The sequence below is a fragment of the Schistocerca cancellata genome, chromosome 10 (genome assembly GCF_023864275.1).
Source record: "Schistocerca cancellata isolate TAMUIC-IGC-003103 chromosome 10, iqSchCanc2.1, whole genome shotgun sequence".
NCBI lineage: Eukaryota > Metazoa > Arthropoda > Insecta > Orthoptera > Acrididae > Schistocerca > Schistocerca cancellata.
Genome location: NC_064635.1, coordinates 84,890,562 through 84,911,427, shown reverse-complemented (window position 1 = coordinate 84,911,427; position 20,866 = coordinate 84,890,562). Strand labels below are relative to the sequence as shown.

General features: G+C 39.7%; 1 protein-coding gene across 1 annotated transcript in view; it reads left to right on the top strand.

Annotated features, from left to right (window-relative positions):
• Window positions 1-685: 685 nt before the first annotated feature.
• LOC126106469 (uncharacterized) overlaps window positions 686-20,866 on the top strand; it is a 95,113-nt gene continuing 74,932 nt past the window's right edge. The window contains exons 1-4 of the mRNA XM_049912755.1: window positions 686-781; window positions 5,713-6,030; window positions 11,875-12,037; window positions 18,413-18,618. Of these exons, the coding sequence (XP_049768712.1) occupies window positions 710-781; window positions 5,713-6,030; window positions 11,875-12,037; window positions 18,413-18,618 (759 nt within the window). The 5' untranslated portion in view covers window positions 686-709. The remainder of the gene's footprint in view (window positions 782-5,712; window positions 6,031-11,874; window positions 12,038-18,412; window positions 18,619-20,866) is intronic.

Genomic DNA, 20,866 nt, shown 5'->3' with positions numbered 1-20,866 from the left:
TTACAGAATTTCTCAAATTATCAAACCTGCACCTATGAAAAATCCAGTAGTGATACTGTCATAGTTTTATGAATTGACTACTATGGCATTTGTGGATTCTGTTAAAGACTTTTAAACAGCAGATTTCGCACTTTGGCGAACGTTGTCCGTTGTATGTAACTGTAAAAAGAAACTGATTCAGTTTTATATACATGTATGAATTCGTTGAGAGAATAAACAGAGGTTCCGTTCCTGCATTGTCAAAAAAAAAATCCTGTCATTGACTATGGTGACGTATAATTAGGGAATGGCATTATAATTGTCTTCACATTCGACATGAGCGTAATAGACACAATCGTCGCCTCCAGTTTGTTGTACAGATCAAATTATGTTCTTTTACTATTACGCGTTTGTTATTGTCCTGTCGTAAAGCTCATTACTGTCATAAACAAACCTACTGTCATAATACACTTACAAATTTTCGCTTGCAAAGTTCCGCTAAATTCAAATACTGTTGCTCGTTGATTGGACACATCAGGCGTCAAGTTTACCAGCTGATCACGGACAACATTGTGTCGGAGCTTACCAATTTTAAACGTGAAAATATAGTTTTGTAACTCAAATAGAAATCTATAATGGGAGCTTTAAGATCATACAATATGTATGGATTAATGTTTATTGAGTCACGGTCACATTTCTACGAGAGGAGGCGTGTTGCCAAGTTTTCGGCATGTCGATTGAATGCAAATGTGACGTCACAGCATTATGTTCCGATATGGCGAGCGACGCTTTAAAGACGACTGTGAGTATTTTACGCTTTTTGCGGTGTAGTAAGAATGTCAGTACAGATACATGTTGTTGAGATGATAGAGCAAAGTGCAGGTTGTTGTAATGTGGATTATTTCTCACACGTAAATTAAAATTTCATTTAGAAATACTCATATAAAGCACAGTGTGCAACTTTCGTGGTGTAAAGATGAAATAACCTTGAAAGCGGTTTCATGATATTGGACAGCAGTGTTTTATAATAAAATTGTGCATAACAGAAAAATTGTAAACACAGAATTTATATCATGTAGTGTGATAATTTGAAGTCATTAAGATTTGCCAGGTAAGAACTCTAATTTTAGAAACATCTGTCATGTCATATAGTAAGAGCAATAAAATTTTAAAGGAAGGTATTTGCTTCGTATTGTGTAAGGTAGCGATGTCGAAGGGCATATTTCAGTCATTCCAATGCTATAAAATTCAATAGTTGGAGGTAGGACCAGGTGCGTGTGCGTAAAATGATTTGCGCTGACAGACGTCAAAACATCCATCACGCAAAGTATGTTTTGTCAGCGCTGCGTTAGGTACACATATAATTTACGCGGTGTCTTTTTGTCTTGGTGCCATTTATTGAAATCCTTGACGTGATTATCTCGTTTCAAAATGATTTGGAAGCCATTGTACGGTTAAGAAAGTATAAACATGACCTTACGTGACCCTCCATTGGCATGGGTAGTAAATTTTGGTCCATAAATGTCATCAGCTGAAACACTCCAGCGGAAAGTAAAAGTTTTAAAATAATGGTTAATGTTACTTGACCATGTATGCAGATTGTGACATTAAAGTACGCCGTCTCTTACATGGCCGCCTGTGTTTTGCGAGGAATTGCGCAATTCATTCTTACGTTCAGACCTGGTGATTTCGCACCATTATGCAGATGAAAGATATTAATAGTAGCGTAACTCCAGTTCTACGTTTTATTGTGTTAGTCATTGATACAAGGAAATGACTTACTAAAATAGCATAATATTAAATTTCTCGATGCGTAGGGCATTGGAAATACCCATCGAAAATATTGACAGGATAGCCGAGATTCTACATAGTAGACGAAACATTTTCATCTGACCGGTTGTAGGAACACCATATCCATCATCAGTTCTTTCCAAGATATTGGAAAATGTTATGGACGAGATTCGGGAGTATACATTATTAAATCTTCGTGATTAAAATTGTTAGGAACGAAATAAGAGACCTTACGCCGAAAGAGAGTAAAATGAACCTATCAACATAAAAAGCAGTAAAATCAGAAGGGAGGAAGAGGTCGAAATGTCAGCTGTGAAAAATAATAATTATATAAAATTGTCATACTACATCGAGCTGGAAATTAATGAAGATAATGTAGAAATGAAAAGGGAAAGGAAAGATAATTCGAAATCGGGTAGTGGGAAAGGAGCTGTAGTTAGTAAGAAACTCAGGCCAACATTTAAGAATACTGATTTATGCTATACTATTTATTTATACATCCACAGTTTTATACAGTGCTGTGGCAAAATTCTGATTATAGATTGCTATACTTACACACACACACACACACACACACACACACACACACAAGACCAAAAATAATTGTGTTAAGTTTGTGTAAATAGAATGAATGATTTGACATCTAATTTTATCTGGACTCATATGTCAGTGCTCACACTTCAAACGCAATGAAGAAGTGAGCATGACATATTTTTGAGCATGATTCATACTGTGCTGCCACAGCTCTTGGTAGTTTAAGGTACAAATATTCATAAATCACCACTTGTGCTGCCGTTAAGAAAAAGCTTTAAAGTTTTACTATTAGCAGCATTCATCCAACATAAAAATGCCCGAGTGGTTGTGGAGTGCTTTGGTATGTATGAAACAGTCTCAATAACATGTAGCTCTGTACTTGGCATTGTGATGTAGTACCTATATGGTACTGTGACTTTTTGATACCAGCCAAAGTATTCCACAAGGGCCTAGAGACATTTGTGTGCCAGTGTTTAACACAGTTGATTGTGCAAATTAAAGCATTTCCTTTACAGCAGCCAGAGTGTAATTTACATACCAAGAAGTATATTTGGTGACCTAGGTTTCAGATGTTCAGAATGAGTTAAAGCTTCCCTACAAGCTTTGTGGTGTATACCAGTTCCCAAAATACATAGATTTGCAGATATTCTGAAACTGATAATGCCCATGTGGAACTAAAAGCAAAGTATGGAACCAGGAAATTTCTTCCATGAGAAAGTGCTTAATAAAGGATATATAGTTATCTGTAACTGTAACTATGTCACACTAACTTGGCAGCGATTGCCCTAGCGTGGGGGAGAGGGGGGGGGGCCGAAAGATCAAGAGATCTGTTGGCAGTGGCACCGGGGCCAAGAAAGAGCTATGTGGAGGTACAGAAGCTGCTTATCCCAACGTGTTAGAGATGTGTGCTTTAAAAGTCAGAACTGGAGAATTTGCTGTTCATTTCTCATGTATGTCTGTGAAATATTCCAATACCAAGATTAAAAAGCAGATCATTGTACTGCAGAGGAGTTGACACAATGGTTGGACACAGGCCATGCATTTGAGAGGATGAAGGATCAAATCCCTGTTCACTCAAACAGGTTTAGTTTTTTTTTCTTTATTTTTCCAAATTACTAAAAGGAGATGCCTGTGTGGCTCCTTTTAAAAGGAGCCCATTCAATCCCTAAAGCAAAATTGGGGTCAGTCTGTAATGACCTTGTTACTTGATTTTAAATCCTAATCTTCCTTCCTTTTATTTCAGTGTGCTTTCTTTTCAAAAGCTTCTGAATTCTAATAGAAAAAGAGTAATTGTCTTCTGAAATAAGGGAATTTTTTGTCCTCTGATTACCGATTTTGGTTAGCAATAATCGTCTTCAGATCTGCAGAAAAATGGGGAAAACCAATTACAACTAATGGACTGTCTACAGCTTAAAACAATAAAACATGTCATAACGAAACTGAATGCATAGTGTTAGCTGATTTTGCAGAAAATTTTACATTTGTAATTAAGGATGCTATACAAGGGTACCACTGAGTCAGTGACCAGGCAACAGTGCATCCATTTATTCTCAATTTTAAAAATGAGAAGGATGAAGTTTGCAGTTCTTCGATTTGCATTGTAAGTGAGTACTTGGAGCACAACACTTTGGCTGTACATATAATAAATTACATACTTTTGAAGAAAATTTTCCCAAGGTTGAGAAGCTGATATACTTTTCAGATGGAAGTGGTAGTCAGGATAAGAACAGAAAGAATTTTTCAAATTTTGGGTTGGAGGCTGAATAGCACTTTTTTTTCATCTTGCCATGATAAAATGCATGTGATGGAGGTCTTGTTCTATATCACAGAAGCTGTCTGAAGAAATAAGTGTCCTTAACATTCATCACCAGGTTTAGGAACAGTCGCATCTCGAAGGATGTTAATTGAAAATATTTATTTTAAGTATGTCAAAATAATGTAAATGTTTATTTCAGTGATGTTTCCACTTTTTATATATAATTCAGTACCTTACTTCAATAATAATTAATTATATCCCACCAATATCACACATGAATAAGCAATAGCCATAAGATCAGTTGTAGAATAATGTGAATTATCTCCTCATTTTCAAAAATTCATACCTTTGTTCACAGTCAGATATCAGTATTAAAATTTTTACAGTACGTTGCTATCATATAAATGTACAAACTGTGCAAAAATCATATTTTTATATTCAGTCACACCTGAGATAACTAACCCCAAACTTCATAAAAAATGAAAATTTTCAAATTTCAAAAAATAATAAAAAATTAAGGAAACATTTGTAAGTGTTCTTGCTCTACATGAGGCTAGTAGTGTATGATATCTAACTATAGGACAAAAATAGACTCATAATTATTTTTGGGCCTAAAAAGCAAATTTTTGAAAATTTGGATACCAAACTTTTTAGGTCATTTTGACTGGTTATTTTTGAATTTAGGGTATTTTGTGTAATATACAATGTTGCAGAGGACACTTCTCTAAAAACAATCATGTCAGTCGCAGTGTTGTAACTTAACCCAGTGCAGAGCTATTCATATTTTTGCTAACGTCTCTGAACTGAAAAATCATCGCGCACTTACAAACGAAAATGGCTGCCATTCAGTAAAGGTGAAAGGTAATTTTTTTTAAAAAAACTTGTTTTGAACTTCTCAATTATAGGGTAATCACATATTGTCAAGCAACAAACTTAATTTTTATTGGACCACTTCATTTGGATTGACCTCTCTGTGTAGCAATTATGTGATGAATGAACCTACTGACAACAGATCCAGCAGCACACTTCAAAATTGCTTCCTTAAATCCTGCCAGGTGGAGATCTCAAATACTTAGGAATGGATCACTCTAGTGCTCTGCATGCCGTCTCCTTTATAAATGAGCTACGCTTTCCCTAAAGCAAAGTCTACCCTTCACCTTCCCCAGCAATGATTTTACAGGCTCATTCCATTTTATGTCACTTTGTAACCTTATGTCCAAGTACTGAATTGACCCGAAACGTTACATTCAGGTACTGAATTGACGTGTATGTGTCAAGCAGCACACCTCTAATAGTGTATTTGGACATTACAAGATTGTTTTTTGTACCCATTTGCGTTGGCTTACATTTTTCCACTTTTAGAGCAAGCTGCGATGCATTCCACCAAATAGAAATTCTCTCAAAGTCATTCTGTATCATCCTACAGTCATCTTCAAGATGACACTATCCCTTACACCCCAGTGTCCTTAGGATGTAGCTGCAGATTGGTAGTCATCCCATCCATCAGATAATTTATGTATGTAGAGAGCACTTTTCTTCGGCTCTTCTAAGGATACACTCACTGTCCAGGCAACATACTGGTTTCTCTTACTTAGTCTTCGAGCCACATGCATATGGGTAGTATGTTGTAATATTGTGATCTGTTTATGCAGGGAGTAGCCAAGGAACAAAACACAGCTAAAGGAAATGCACATCGAGTTCAGGCGGAGCAGCGAGAAGCGTCGCAGTCTGACGAGGCGGAGTGCGAGGAGGGGATCCAGAAGCAGCCGGAGGGTGCCAGAGGTCCGGAGCCACCGCACCATGCCCGGCGGCCCATGAATGCATTCCTCATCTTCTGCAAGCGTCACCGCGGCGTCGTTCGTGATCGTTTTCCACACCTGGAGAACCGCTCGGTCACCAAGATACTCGGGGAGTGGTGGGCGAACCTCGAGGCTCGGGAGAAGGCCTCCTACACAGAACTAGCCAAGCAGGTCCGCCGTGGCTTGTAGCCTGTTGTGTTCTGTAAAATACTTCATATTGTCTCGTGTGGAGAGGTCTCCACGGGCAGATCGACCTTTCAAAATAATCTGTACGAGCCCTCATTTGCAAGTAGTTAACAGAAAGTAGGCTTGGAATTCCTTGTGGTTGAAATTAGCCCTTATTTCAAAACAGCATGGTACCTGAGCAGTTAAGTTATTTGGCTGGTATGCAGAAGGTTGTGGTTTTGAATACCATCAATGCAATCCACTTTTTTAGAAAAAGTCTCTGTCAGAATCATTGTGTTCATAATTTTTATTCAATTAATTGGTTTAAATTTAACTTCTCATTTTTAATCATTTGCTGCATCATTTATTCTCATTTTTTGCTCCCTTTTATTCTTTTTTCGTATGGAATCTTTTTCCATAAGATTATTTATAATCTTATTTATCTGTCATGGTATTTACATTTTTGGGAGTGCAAATTTATTGGATAAAAAAAAATAATAGGTGAAATGATCTGTTTCTATTGGCTGTTCAGTGTGGTAAAAAAATTATTTTTGTTTAAAAGATGTTCTATTTTTTCTGTGGTAATTGTCACGCAGAAATTTAAAATGTAGATTATTTGTGCACCATGGGTGAAATAGTGCAGGTGAAGATTAAATGAAAGAAGGTTTTATATGCAAAATGAAATTTGAGTAAAATGAGTAATATAGTGATTGCAATAAGGTGGATGAAAATATTGAATCACAAAAAGCAAGCAATTAAATCAAAGTAAATACATAAGATTGGTTAAATTCACATGGGTAAATATTCCAAGTAAACAAAAGAATAAAAGGAAGTAAAAAAAGGGACCCAATAGAAAGTTACTGTGATGATTAAAAACGTGCAGTAAATGATACAAACGAAAAAAATTATACTTTAATTAATTGTCCAAAAATAATGGTCAGTCATTTCGATAAAGGTATATAAAAAGAAAGTTGATTGTGCCCAATGGAATTTGATCCCAAAACCTGCAGCATTTTTATCAAATACTTTAACAGCTAAGCTACAGTGCGATTTTCAAATGAGTGCTTTCATGATGGTTGTAGTGAATCACTAGAAATTTTATTTATATTGTAGATGACTCGCAAATAAGGGTCCACCAAGGCGAATGGCTGCAGTGCGGTGTACCTGCAATGCTAGCCTACACAATGGTTTTCCAAGGGCGACACTACCCCCTCCCCCCCTCTACACACACACACACACACACACACACACACACACACACACACTCTCTCTCCCCCCCCCCCCCCCCCCCCCCCCCCGTCTCCCACCTGCCTCCTTTGCTACATCAACAAAATTTCTTTACTGTTCTGCATAAAATCAAATAAGACAGATTAATGGATGGTGTTGCATATATCCTGCATGAAGACACTTATTGCATGTTTGTACTATGTATATTGGAGGGGTGGAGGGCAGGAGTTAATGCAGTTGTTCATGAAACTGTCAGTTTTTAAGCAGAGTGATGGTTTGAAACTCTTCCATTTATTACTGGCACACACTGTGCATTTGTGTCATGTGATTGTCGAGCAGCGCTTCATGACTTGTCAACCTCCGTGATGCCGCTGGGAATATTGGGGCCCATTACAATGCAAGTATTGTTCACCCAGTGTCACTTCTTACCATACTCATGTGTCTGTTTCGTTCAGAAAGTACAAGAAAATTGTGTACCCAAGATTGGTGGTGCATAATACTTCAGTCACACAGTTTTTCTGAGCTCAGTATCTCACTCATCATCAGGGGATGGTCACTCGGTTTTTAAGATGGGCAGAAGAAAGACGTAGAGATGGAACAGAGGCAGGGCAGCTGGGTCTTGGTCCTAAGGCCATGTTCGAGTGTGCATCATCATTCATACATATGTATGTACATACATGCTAGGTGTAACAAACGATGTAGTGCACTTGTTAGCACACTGGCATGTGATTCAGGAAGATGTAGGTGGGACAGCAAGCCGCAAAGTTAAGGTGCGGTGTGTGCTGGGTGTTTTGACATAACAATAATTACAGATGACAAAATTTATTCACAGTGGATAAATTAAAATTTATTCTCCACTCTGTTAAGCATTGAAACCCATTAACAGAAATTTAATAATGTTAAACTATCATAATGTAGCAATTTAATTGGATAGATAAAAAATCTACTCAGCAAGCAGTGACAGGACACACACATAAGACGGTTGTAATTGGCAAGTGTTCAAAGCCAGTGGCTCCTTCTTCAGGCAGAATGGTTGAAGGGGAAGGAAGAGGGGTGAAGGAAAAGGACTGGAGAGGTCTAGGAAAAGGGAAAGTCATCCAGAACTGCAATGAGAGATGTTCTTCCTGTCTATTTTTCGCCCCATCCCCCCACCCTCCCACCTCTTGTTAAGTGCAATGCACTTGCCTTTTCACGCTTATCAACTCACGCATGCTACTTAAGCAGTAATCTATGTCTGCATATTACTTTTTCTTCCACCTTTAAGCTCTTAAGATTTTCAAATCTTGTCCGATGCAGTCTCCAACAATCAGTCTTTCCTTCTCATCTCATGCGGTAAGTCTCCCGTGACATGCAGTTCTGGGTGACTTTCCCGAAATCTACCCCTTTCCCTAGATCTCTCCAATGCTTTTCCTTCACCCCTCTTCCTTCCCCTTCGACCCTTCTGCCTGAAGGAGGAGCCACTGGCTCTGAAAGATTGCCAATTACAACAGTATTTTGTGTGTGTTTTCTGCTGCCGCTTGGTGAGTAGATTTTTTATCTACCCAATTAAATAATTTTGTCAGTAATTGATTGTTTTTGTTGTTATAAACAACTGTATTGATAATTCAAAATAGATCATGTCATACAATAATCAATTCATCTTTCTCAACAGAGCTGTTTAATCAGTTCAATTAACAAGAAGTAGCTGTGCCAAATAGTTGATTATGCTGCACTTGCACAGAGTGTTCTAAGAAACAGGTGTACATTAATCCAGTCATACTGCTAACCTGCCTTCAGAGTACATAAGAGAAATGTGCACACAAGTACATCAGTAACATGAATCGATAGTAGAAAAATATTTTCCTTAATGATGTGAACCACAGTTTGGTTTGTTCATACAATTTTTTTTGTTAACCCAATCAAACGGCCATGAGAGGTAACATTAAAGTATAATAACAGCATTCACACAGTTACTATATGTGTTTAGTTCTGTACAACTATTATTTGCACAACAGTCATCATAATTCAGAAGTAACTAAACTCTTTATTGGAAGGCTTAGCTCTAAATGTGCCCTTCAACAGTCACAATAAACAACTACTTCCAACAGGAGAGAACCTGCTACACCTGACAGCAACATATACATAAGTCTCCTAATGTTAATGTGTCTCAGAACAGGTTAACAGTAATTTACTTCGTCCATCAGGGTAGAACCTGTTACACATCACAGTCACAAATTCATAAAAAAATTCTTTAATCTTAATGTGCCACAGGATAGGTTCACGGAACCAATAACCTGTTATGCAGCACAATCAGGTGGAATCAAATTAAGCTCAACTGGAATCGTCAGGCAGAAACAGTTTGACACTGTGACCTTCAAGGAACAAATATCTGAATATCTGCACAAGTGTCTACCAGGAGGCAGTTCAGACTCCCAACCATGCCAAACACCTTGGCTTAATCAGATGGAATAATTCAGTGCAACACTCTCTAACATAACCTGTCATTGCTAAGTGTATTACTCCAACAAAACACCCTTAGTATTTGAGATGGCAGACAGCCACTGATTTGTCAGACTTAGTATTCTCGCTAGTGAAATTCACCACTATACACTAGCTACCCCCCCCCCCCCCTTTCCCCCAGTGTGTGCATAATTTTCACTTCTCGCTTCTGTCCACACTCGGTAACGGAAACAGCCACATACTCTCCTCAGTCCACAAGCATCGCATCAGCAAGGGGAAACCTGGTCAGCGTGCCGGAAGCCGAGCTCACTCGCTGCTAATTTGGTTCCACACTGCACTGTGTTGCTTCTTACTTGTGCTCACTTTGCCGACTGCTTCCTTTTTTCTCTACGGACACTTGCATTCTCCTGTTTCTCGTGCTGCAGCTATCTCTAGGGGCACTGCTCAAGATTTCTCTGGGTCAGAGAGAGTCTTGGTTGTCACCAGCAGTGTGTGCAGATCTCACAGGAATCAACAGCTGCTGCAGTACACACGGTACATTTCTGCTCTCACGTGACAATCCAGATGTAATTTTTCTGCAATTTTTGTAAGCCACTTCAGGCAAATGCTGGTGATGGTTCCTTCTGCATACCTGTCCTCTCCTTGTTAAATACACCTGTATGTACACTACTGGCCATTAAAATTGCTACACCACGAAGATGACGTGCTACAGACGCGAAATTTAACAGACAGGAAGAAGATGCTGTGATATGCAAATGATCAGCTTTTCAGAGCATTCACACAAGGTTGGCGATGGTGGCGACACCTACAACGTGCTGACATGAGGAAAGTTTCCAACCGACTTCTCATACACAAACAGCAGTTGACCGGCGTTGTCTAGTGAAACGTTGTGATGCCTCGTGTAAGGAGGAGAAATGCGTACCATCATGTTTCCAACTTTGATAAAGGTCGATTGTAGCCTATCGCGACTGCGGTTTATCGTATCGCGACATTGCTGCTCGTGTTGGTCGAGATCCAATGACTGTTAGCGGAATATGGAATCGGTGGGTTCAGGAGGGTAATATGGAACGCCGTGCTGGATCCCAACGGCCTCGTATCACTAGCAGTCGAGATGACAGGCATCTTATCCGCATGGCTGTAACGGACCGAGAGCCACGTCTCGACCCCTGAGTCAACAGATGGGGACGTTTGCAAGACAACAACCATCTGCACGAACAGTTCGACGACGTTTGCAGCAGCATGGAATATCAGCTCGGAGACCATGGCTGCGGTTACCCTTGACGCTGCATGACAGACAGGAGCGTCTGCGATGGTGTGCTCGACGACGAACCAGGGTGCACAAATGGCAAAACGTCATTGTTTCGGATGAATCCAGGTTCTGTTTACAGCATCATGATAGTCGCATCCATGTTTGGCGACATCGCGGTGAACGCACATTGGAAGTGTGTATTTGTCATCGCCATACTGCGTATCACCTGGCGTGATGGTATGGGGTGCCATTGGTTACATGTCTCGGTTACCTTTTGTTCGCATTGACGGCACTTTGAACAGTGGACGTTACATTTCAGATGTGTTACGACCCATGGCTCTACCCTTCATTCGATCCCTGCGAAACCCTACATTTCAGCAGGATAATGCACGGCCGCATGTTGCAGGTCCTGTACGCGCCTTTCTGGATACAGAAAATGTTCGGCTGCTGCCCTGGCCAGCACATTCTCCAGATCTCTCACCAATTGAAAACGTCTGGTCAATGATGGCCGAGCAACTGGCTCATCACAATACGCCAGTCACTACTCTTGATGAACTGTGGTACTGTGTTGAAGCTGCATGGGCAGCTGTACCTGTACACGCCATCCAAGCTCTGTTTGACTCAATGCCCATGCGTATCAAGGCCGTTATTATGGCCAGAGGTGGTTGTTCTGGGTACTGATTTCTCAGGATCTATGCACCCAAATTACGTGAAAATGTAATCACATGTCAGTTCTAGTAAAATATATTTGTCCCATGAATACCTGTTTATCATCTTCTTGGTGTAGCAATTTTAATGGCCAGTAGTGTATATGACTTCTGTTTTTCTTTCTATTAAGTTGACATATTTGGTATCATTGTATGACTAAATTACTAATACTGTAGTGAATGATAAAAAAACAAAAAAAAAAAAAAAATGCGTGATCACTGTTTCAGTATAAAGAGGCATTTCTACAAGCAAATCCAGACTTCAAGTGGTACAAGTTGCCCGCTCCGCCACTGCGCACCCTGGTGACGAGACCATCCAACCAGACAAGACCCCTAAAACTGGAGTGTGACACGGCGTGCGGTGGTCCCATTACTCCTGGAAAGCTGGCAGGTAGGGTACAGTAGTCTCTCTTGTCACTGCCAATTTTAATTACCTGTCTATGAACCTGTTTATTAGAACGCAACCAGTTTTGTGATATCAATCGCATCACAAGGTGTACATACACACTGTGTGTTGCAGGTAACGGAATTTTGTTAGGAGAAGGCTGAGTTCACCTCTTTCCCACACAATGGGCTTATTGTTTTGGGTGTCTACACTTGACGATGCAATTTCATTTGCGGAACTGGTCTTGTTTCTATAAAGTAAGGTTCATATGCAGCTGGAAGCAGTTTGTGTGTCATACGAGGTGCGACAATAAAGTATTGAGACTGATTTTCTTTGCCAGATGTGGCAACCCTGCAGGCTTGCGTAGGCACAGTATCTTTGATCTTGGTCTATAAGCTACTTCTAGTCCAAGCAGCGCATCGATGCAACTGCTCAATTGAGAGTTATGCTGTAATAAGTTAACATGTACTCGTGTCTCTTGTCACAAAAATGGAACCGCATAATATTGCGCAATGGAATGCCATTTCTTTTTGCGTTAAACTGGGTGAAAATGCGACAACAACTTACGATAAGCTTCAGAAGGCTTTTGGAGAGGAGGTTATGTCAAGAGCTCAAGTTTTTCGTTGGCATAAAATGTTTAATGAAGGCAGAACGAATATTGAAGATGAAGACCGCAGTGGACGACCACCAACCTCACGGACGGATGTCAACTTGGCCAGGGTGTGTGAACTCGTACAATCTGATCGAAGATTATCCATGAAAATAATTGCAGAACTGAACATCAATTGAGAAATGGTTCATCTAGTAATAACTGAAGATCTTGGTATGAGAAAGATTTGTGCAAAAATGGTCCCCAAAAATCTCACACCACAACAGCGAGAAACACGGAAAAATGTGGCAGCCAATCTGTTAGAGGAAACGGAAATCAATCCAGAATTGTTGAGTTGTGTTATCACTGGTGATGAAAGTTGGTTTTTCAGTACGATCCAGAGACAAAACGCCAAAGTTCGCAATGGTGCTCAAAGGGATCACCCTGACCAAAAAAAGCTCGCATGTCAAAATCAAAAGTGAAATGCATGCTTGTGTGCTTCTTTGATTCCAAGGGAATTGTTCCTAAAGAGTGGGTGCCTCCTGGACAAACAGTTAACCAATATTACTATAAAGAAATTTTAGAAAGACTTCGTAAAAGAGTTCTTCGTGTCCGTGCCAACACTGCTGATATTTGGATTCTGCATCATGATAATGTGCCATCCCATACTGCTCTGTCAGTACAGCAATTTTTAACCTCGAAACAAATTTCAGTACTACAACAGCCACCTTATTCACCAGATATCGCTCCGTGCATTTTTTTTCTATTTCCAAGAGTCGAAATGGCAGTCAAGGGATACCATTTTCAAACAACACAAAGCTGTGACAAGGGTCTTGGAGGATATTACAGAAGATGAGTTCAAGAAATGTTACCATCAGTGGCAGAGGCACTGGAAAAAGTGTGTGCAATCAGAAGGGAACTACTTCGAAGTAGAAAACACTAAACTTGACTAAAACGGTAAGCATCATATTTTTTTTCCCCCCACATCAGTCTCATTGCTTTATTGTCACACCTCGTATATGGATTACTTCAGCTGTGGTTGCCCACAGCACAAAACTATTTGTTTAATTATCTACAGAGGCATCGTCTTAAGTTCTTGTTGTACGAGTGACTTTCTCATCTCGGGCTACTACTCGCGGCAGAAGAATCTGTTGCAGTGCTCTGGCATGTTGTTGCTGTACTGGGACTTGCTTGTCAAGAGTGACCATTTGTGTTTGCAAGTGGTGGTGCCAAAATCGCTGTCCCCTGTGTATTTTTGTGTTCGCATTTTTCCTGACGGTTGATACATTTTGGCTGTCTACCAAATGGAAAGGAATGTTGTCTTTACCTTCAAATGGAGGTGTATTCACACTAGACAAACCTCAAAATAAAAGTGTCTGTTGTTCCATCATCTTTAGGCATGCATTTGGGACTGGTGTTGTTTTGGTTGACAACTCTGTAGATATTGTCAGTGTGAGTTGGTAACTGATTTAAAACCACTTGATGCAATGACATACAGGGTGGGTGTTCCCCGATAACAAAGTTGTATTTATAGAGGATTATGATATGTATATACGCTGTTTGTTGCAAATGGTGGTTTAGTATCCCTGCCATCATCGTGGAGGCAGGCAGGTTGGTGTGGATAGTGCAGCAGGATAGTGCAGAGACCTGCCATGGAGGGTGCATGTGATGCATAGTGTGGGCAGACTCATTGGCAGAGGTGTTTACATGCGGGTGGCAGAGTTCAACCACCGTGGATCTGCCCTTGCACATAGTGTTGTGTGTGTTGCAGATTGTTTAGCCATTAGCCATCTGCACCCGTCATGTGCTGTGTCATTCCTGTACTCGTCTCTACATGGGTTCTAGAGTGGTTCCTTGGAAATAATTTTTGTAATTAGGGAAATGTCCTTATGCTCAGCGTGTTCTGTGGAATATTTGCATTTGTGTCAGTGATACGACAGTTGGAACATGAGAGACGGTCTTAGATAAAACTTCGTACATCCCAGAATAAAACATAGAAAGTGGCTAGTCAGCAAATTCACAGTGGTAATGAATTGTGATTATTTATTAAACTGGATGGTATGTGTTGGAAGACTGGACAGTGAAGACTCAGAACAATAATTACTCTGGGAGTCTAGACATGAAATGAGTGATTTCCTTGTCGAGCTGCAAACACTGTTCTTGGTTGAGCAGGCTGCTCGGTAGTTGCATTTCCACAACTTCTTTGACCACTGTATCCCAAGGGGCTGAGGCTGTGGGCAGTTTCTCTATTTTCCTGTAATTCATGATGTGGCTAGAGGAAATACAACTTTGTTCGGCTATTGTAGCTTTGTTGTGTGTGTGTATTGTTTGTCCTATGTATATTTTGCTATCTCTTAACTTCGCTTCCTTCTCGGTGCATTTTGGACTGCTTCATGAGAATCAGAAGCATGTGTGTCAGTTATTGTGCTATTCAAGTAGCAAGTTGGGCAAGAAATTGACAGTTATGTCATTGGCTTTCATTCACCAACAGACACAAGTAGCTGAAGTGGTAAACTTTATAAACATTTTCATCCTTGTCTGATACTGAGGAAAGCATGTGTGGATTTTTAATTTGTTTCTGGAAATAAAGAAAACAGCAAAGGAGAAAGATTTGCATGCTAAAATAACTGATAATATATTTATTTTCAGACTGGCTAGCTCTGAGGAAAGCCTGCATTGGAAATATTCCTCAGTCACTTGAGGTTTGGTTTTCTGTAAGTCAGATATTTCTTTGTGATGACCCCAGGATGTCAGTGGTGGACTCCGAAATAACAGTCTGCTGATTTGTGAATATCATTGTGGAGTTTACACGAGGTCTTTGAGAGTACTAACTGAAAAATTGGTGCATTAAAATTACTTTCAGTCAATGTCAATGTTACATTCCGTTTTGTCTGTTCTTTGGAAACCTCCATCCAACCACTTCAGTGAGTGGTGGTGGTGACAGCACAGACATCCAGTCCTCAGGCAGAGAAAATCCCTTAATGAATAGAAAAAACTATACATGTTGACTAACTGACCTGCAATGAAGTCTTAGGCCTACGTTAGTTTGGAATGTGACAATTTGATTGTGATCGGTGATGGCAATCGATGTGAATGGAAGAAAACTAGACGTGCTGACAAATTCGCCTGTAAGGTACCCTGAGACCTAGCCTAGGTTAGGATAAAATTTGATAGTTTGGTTGCGAATTTACAAAGCCAATGAAAATAAATGGAAGAACACTAGATATGCTGACAGACTGGTCTGTAGCATAGCTGAGGGCTAGGTTAAGTTGGAATGTGGCAATTTGCAGCTCAGTCAGCATTTCAACTCAAAAATAGGATTGCCATAACTGGTTGATGCGTAATGCAATCTGAGATATACATTTACCATTGCAGTAACCTACTTGTATGCCTCCTTTTTGATTTTGGCAAAAATTGTGATGGTGTCATTAAATTTCAACCTAATAGAACAAAATACCAGCTAAATTTATTTATGAACCATAGAAAATTGTGAGTGAGCATTTGAATTCCCCACTGACAACTGACTTGTTGTCTATTCTGTTCAGTACTTACCATTTGTTGCAGAAGTTGCTACCCCCATCAGTGTGCAATACAGCTACTGCAGACGCTATGAGTCCTATTTTACCAACCAACCTAAAAAGAAGATTTTTGCCTGATTGTAATTGCTCATTAAGGATAAATCCCCTATAATTAAAACTGTGCTAAAAATTTGCTTGAAAACATAACTCTTCTGATGGCTTTCGGCCTGTTCTAAGACAGACATAGCAGCTGCATCAGGTTTCCACTCTGTTTTGAGATGCTACTTTTCTCAAAGATGCTATTTGTCATTATCCTACTTTAATGTGCGTCATGGTTTTGTTCACAATTTGCATAGGTTTATTTGCTTTTTTATAATTTTTGTTAGATTACTGTTTCTGTAATGTCATTTCAATTTCAGGTGTTTTTTGTGGTTGGCACCATTTCTTGTATGAACACCTCATTGGTTAAGTTTCCTGCTATCTTGTCCCCTCTGTCATGCCAGCTGTATGTATGTGTGTATGATGCACATCTAACTTAGATTTTACTTGGATCAGTTTACTGTTGAGTAAGTCATATGGCTATGCCACAGAATTTATGCGGATCATTTTATTGTTTACTAAGCCCTATGACTTCGTTTCTCTTATTTACACTGTATGTAATTTTGATGTTTATTTTTGCTGCACATTATGTCTTCCATGTACTGCTTGCAATGTATCCTATTTTTAGGAAGAAGACAGGTTTATATCTGTCAAAACCTAGGTAAGTTTTGAATAAACTTTAAATGTGCATCTGGTTGCCTGTATGGTTCCCATTGTATCTAGTATCATAAAATGAAACAATCTGGACCTTCTAAATTTTTAAATTTGTATTTTTGAGAGTTTCCACAGTGATGTCACTAACTTGTCCAGCAACTTAAGTGCGCTCATTTTGCAAGTAAACTACGCAGGAAACCTTTGATGTACTTTTTAAGAATAAAATTTTAGGTCGAATTAATGATTTTAAAAATATGTAGTGTCTGTAGAAGTATGTGAAAACAATGACTTATCTGAATAAAAAGCACAACAGATGTATTAGGTTGGTGCCTAACTTCATAGTGTTTTTCCTTAAATTTAATAAAAACACAAATACGTATTAACAGAGACTTTAATCATCAATAATATAGTCTCCTGCACTATTTACAACAGTCTGCCAATGCTGGGGTAACCTTTTTATTCCATGACTGTGAAATCATGTGGTTTTGAGCTGAAGAACTTGCTGAGCCATGTTTGGAGTGCATTTTCATCCGGAAAGGAAGTTCAATGAAAGTTATTTGACAGAGAACAGAAAAGGTGAATATTTGATGGTGCAAGATCAGGTGAATTTGGTGGTTGCGGAATGGCTTCCCAACCCATCTCCTGTAAAATGATTTTGGCAGTCTATTAGAATCGGGTTGGGCATTACCATGGAGTAGCACGACTTCATGCGGTCTTCCTCGTCATCGTTCTCGGTTTGCATCTGCAAAGCATCTCAGTTGTTGACAGTAGATGTCAGCAGTAATTGTTACACCTCAGGGAAGCATTTCATAGTACACCACACCGTCGCTGATCCTCCAGATGCATAACATTATCTTTTGTGGATGCGCGCAGGTGTTTGTACAAGAAGTTGCTGCTTTGTTTTTGGGCTCAACCATTCCTTTCCTTTCTTTATGTTAGCATAAAGACACCATTTCCTGTCACCAGTAATGATAAAGGATAAGAGTGGTTGGTGTTGTTCACAAGCCAATTGATGAAGAGCAAGCAGGCATGCACATACAGCCACCCACTGATTTTTGTGATTTTTGCATAGATCAAGTGGTACCCATACACCTGATTTTTTAACCTTCCTCAATGCATGTAAATGTCTCATGATGGTACATTGATGTGGCATTAGCCTCGTATGCGGGGCAAATCTTTCTTGTTGCCTCCGCTGCTGTCACCCTCTATTGAACTCCGACAGAAGAATGTCAGAAATGTTTAGGTTTCTCCACTTGGCACTCCATTTTCTAGCAGCCATAGCTCCACTCACTACCTCCAAATGACAAAATGTAAACTCAAATAGTAACTGTGAACTGCAAATAAAAATGACATTGGTAAATAAACCCATAGCAGCTGGAATACCAACATCCAAAATGAAAACACTATGAACTCTTCAACTGGATAACAAGTATACCATAAAAGTAATGAGTGGGTGCCATATCTAGTATCTAACAGACATTTTACAGGTGCCCAATTTAAATGCTGTGACGATTCTTGCAGACGAGACGCAGATGGGGAGCTTGAGCAGCCTGCTGGCGTCACTGCCGCCCCCCGGCCCCGCCCCCTTGACGCCGCCCCCGGTCCCTCCGGCTACTGGACCACCGAAACCACCGAAGAAGCGCTACTTGCAGGAGCTGGGAGCTGGGGAGGCACAGCACGTTCTGCCGATGCCTCCAGTTTACCGCCTCAGGATGGCGGCCTCCGAGGTCAGACAGTTTGATTTTTGACAGTGTACCTCTCAAGGTAGTTTGTTACCCCTACTGTATACAGTGTAACTTGAAAAGGACTTTTTAACATTGGAGTACTGTAGAAATTTATTGAGATAACTTACAGAATCTGTAACGATATGTTTACGTAATGTGTATACATAAACATACAGTTATAAATGTCCCCGTTCGTAGTCGCTAATTATAACAATATGTTTACTTTTGTGCTGTAACATATAGCTGTAATCAGCGGTGGAAATATATGTTTGCGAACGCCGACCGTGTGCGGCTGTTTCTTGTTGGATCATCTGATCAGTCAGAAGTTGCATTGCAGAGGAGAGTAAATGCCTATTCAAAATATAATTATTTTTGGATAGCTCAACATGAATTTCCTAAGGGACCGTAGTTTATCATACATTTACTAGTAGAATATGGCACGGAGAAAATATTTCACCGCATGCAACTTCCGTCCGATCTCGACGAAAGAATTCGTCACTGTGAAATCTCTATTTTGCAGAAACGTAAAGAAAATTAATTAACTTCATGAAAGAGTGAGACATAGATTCTATAATAAATAAATAGTCCATACACCAGTTCCATTTAAATCTGAATTTATGGCAATTAATAGATGAACTTACACTGCAGTGAAGGATTTAACATGGATACCGTTTTGACTGGCACTTCTCTTCTCGTAATGAAAATAATTCCTTTGACGTTTTCACAAACACGTTGCACAATAAATCTACTGCTATGCAGTATTGCACTTTTACTTTACACTAAAATAATATTATTTTTAACAATAATAATACGGCGGCAAGACAAGCGCGTCCGACACAAGTTACAATAGACAAGAGAAGAAAAAAATGAGTAGCTGAGTAACTGTTAATCGAGAATATCTTGTGCATCAAAAGCATGTGTAAAAGTGTTCTTCTGTCCGTTTTTCACGCCACGGTTTTCAAAGTCAATAACTCACTGCATCTCTGACGGCGCTTTGACAATAAACAAGTTACGTCACAGGTCGTTCACCTTTTACATTCTCGCAACATTATTTGCTAACTGTAGCTGTTGCCGAGCGACTGCTCGATTAGTGAATGATTTAAAATGATAAAGCAATCCCATAATGTTACAAATCGATAGATGTGGAAGTTTGGAGCAAACAGCTTCAAGTTTCACAATATTTGGTTCAATGTGACTATCATTTGTGAAGTGGCAAACGTCCCACCGGTAATCAATTTCTTCCACGCTCGTTACAGTAGATTGGGCACAGCTTGTGTAACAGCTGCATAGATTCAGTTTTTCAGGCCAAGTAAATTGTTTGGAGGCGAGGAAGTTACATGTGGTGTTCCATGAAACTCCAGAAAAAGAAACCCAGTTGCATAAGTCAAGTATGAGGACTGAGGTGGCCATGTGATTAGCCTTTCACAGCAAATCCACAGGCATGGGAAATGGTTGAGTAAACCTAGAACTTACATGAGAAAATGGGGTGATGCACCATCTTGCTGGTAGTAAATCATACAATTTCGGTTATCTTCGTCGATCTGTGGAATTAAAACATTTTCAAGCATATCCAGATACAAAATACCAGTGACAGTTTTCTCCATGAAGAAGAAAGGACAGTACACTTTCAATTTGCAAAGGGCACAAAACACATTAAGTTTGGGGTTGTATTGAGTGTGTTTCAGGGCTGCTTGTGGATTTTTTGCTGCCCCATATTTTGAATTTGTGGGTGTTCACCTTACCATTGATATGAAATGTTACTCATTGCTGAAGATTATTGTGTTCAAGAATGTCTCACCATCTTCTATCCAATGCAACGTTTCTGCACATAATTTCCTGTGAGAACTTTATCTGCATCACTAATGTGTTGTGCCATTCATGAATGAAGCCAAGATTATGTGAGATGGAGCATTTCATATATAAAAGACGTCAGTCATAAAAGTACAAGCTATAATATGTGTTGGTGGGTAGAAAATGTAACATTTCGTAGAGCATCACGGTCCCAGGAGCTGATTTTGGCTCTAAGTGGAGGTACAAGATGAATTATACCTCTGTCTGGTTGTCTTCGAGGCAGTGAGTTCATTGGAGACCATTGTATGCAATACCTGGAGAAGAAAGCTACGTCAGTACGAATGCATGCTTTTGCAGTTGATATCCATCAATAAAATATTCTTGGTTTTCAAGCCGTGTCAAGTGGTTAACTGTCCATGGGTTTTCGGTGGAGATCTCCTCTGCCATCATCAAGTGGTTG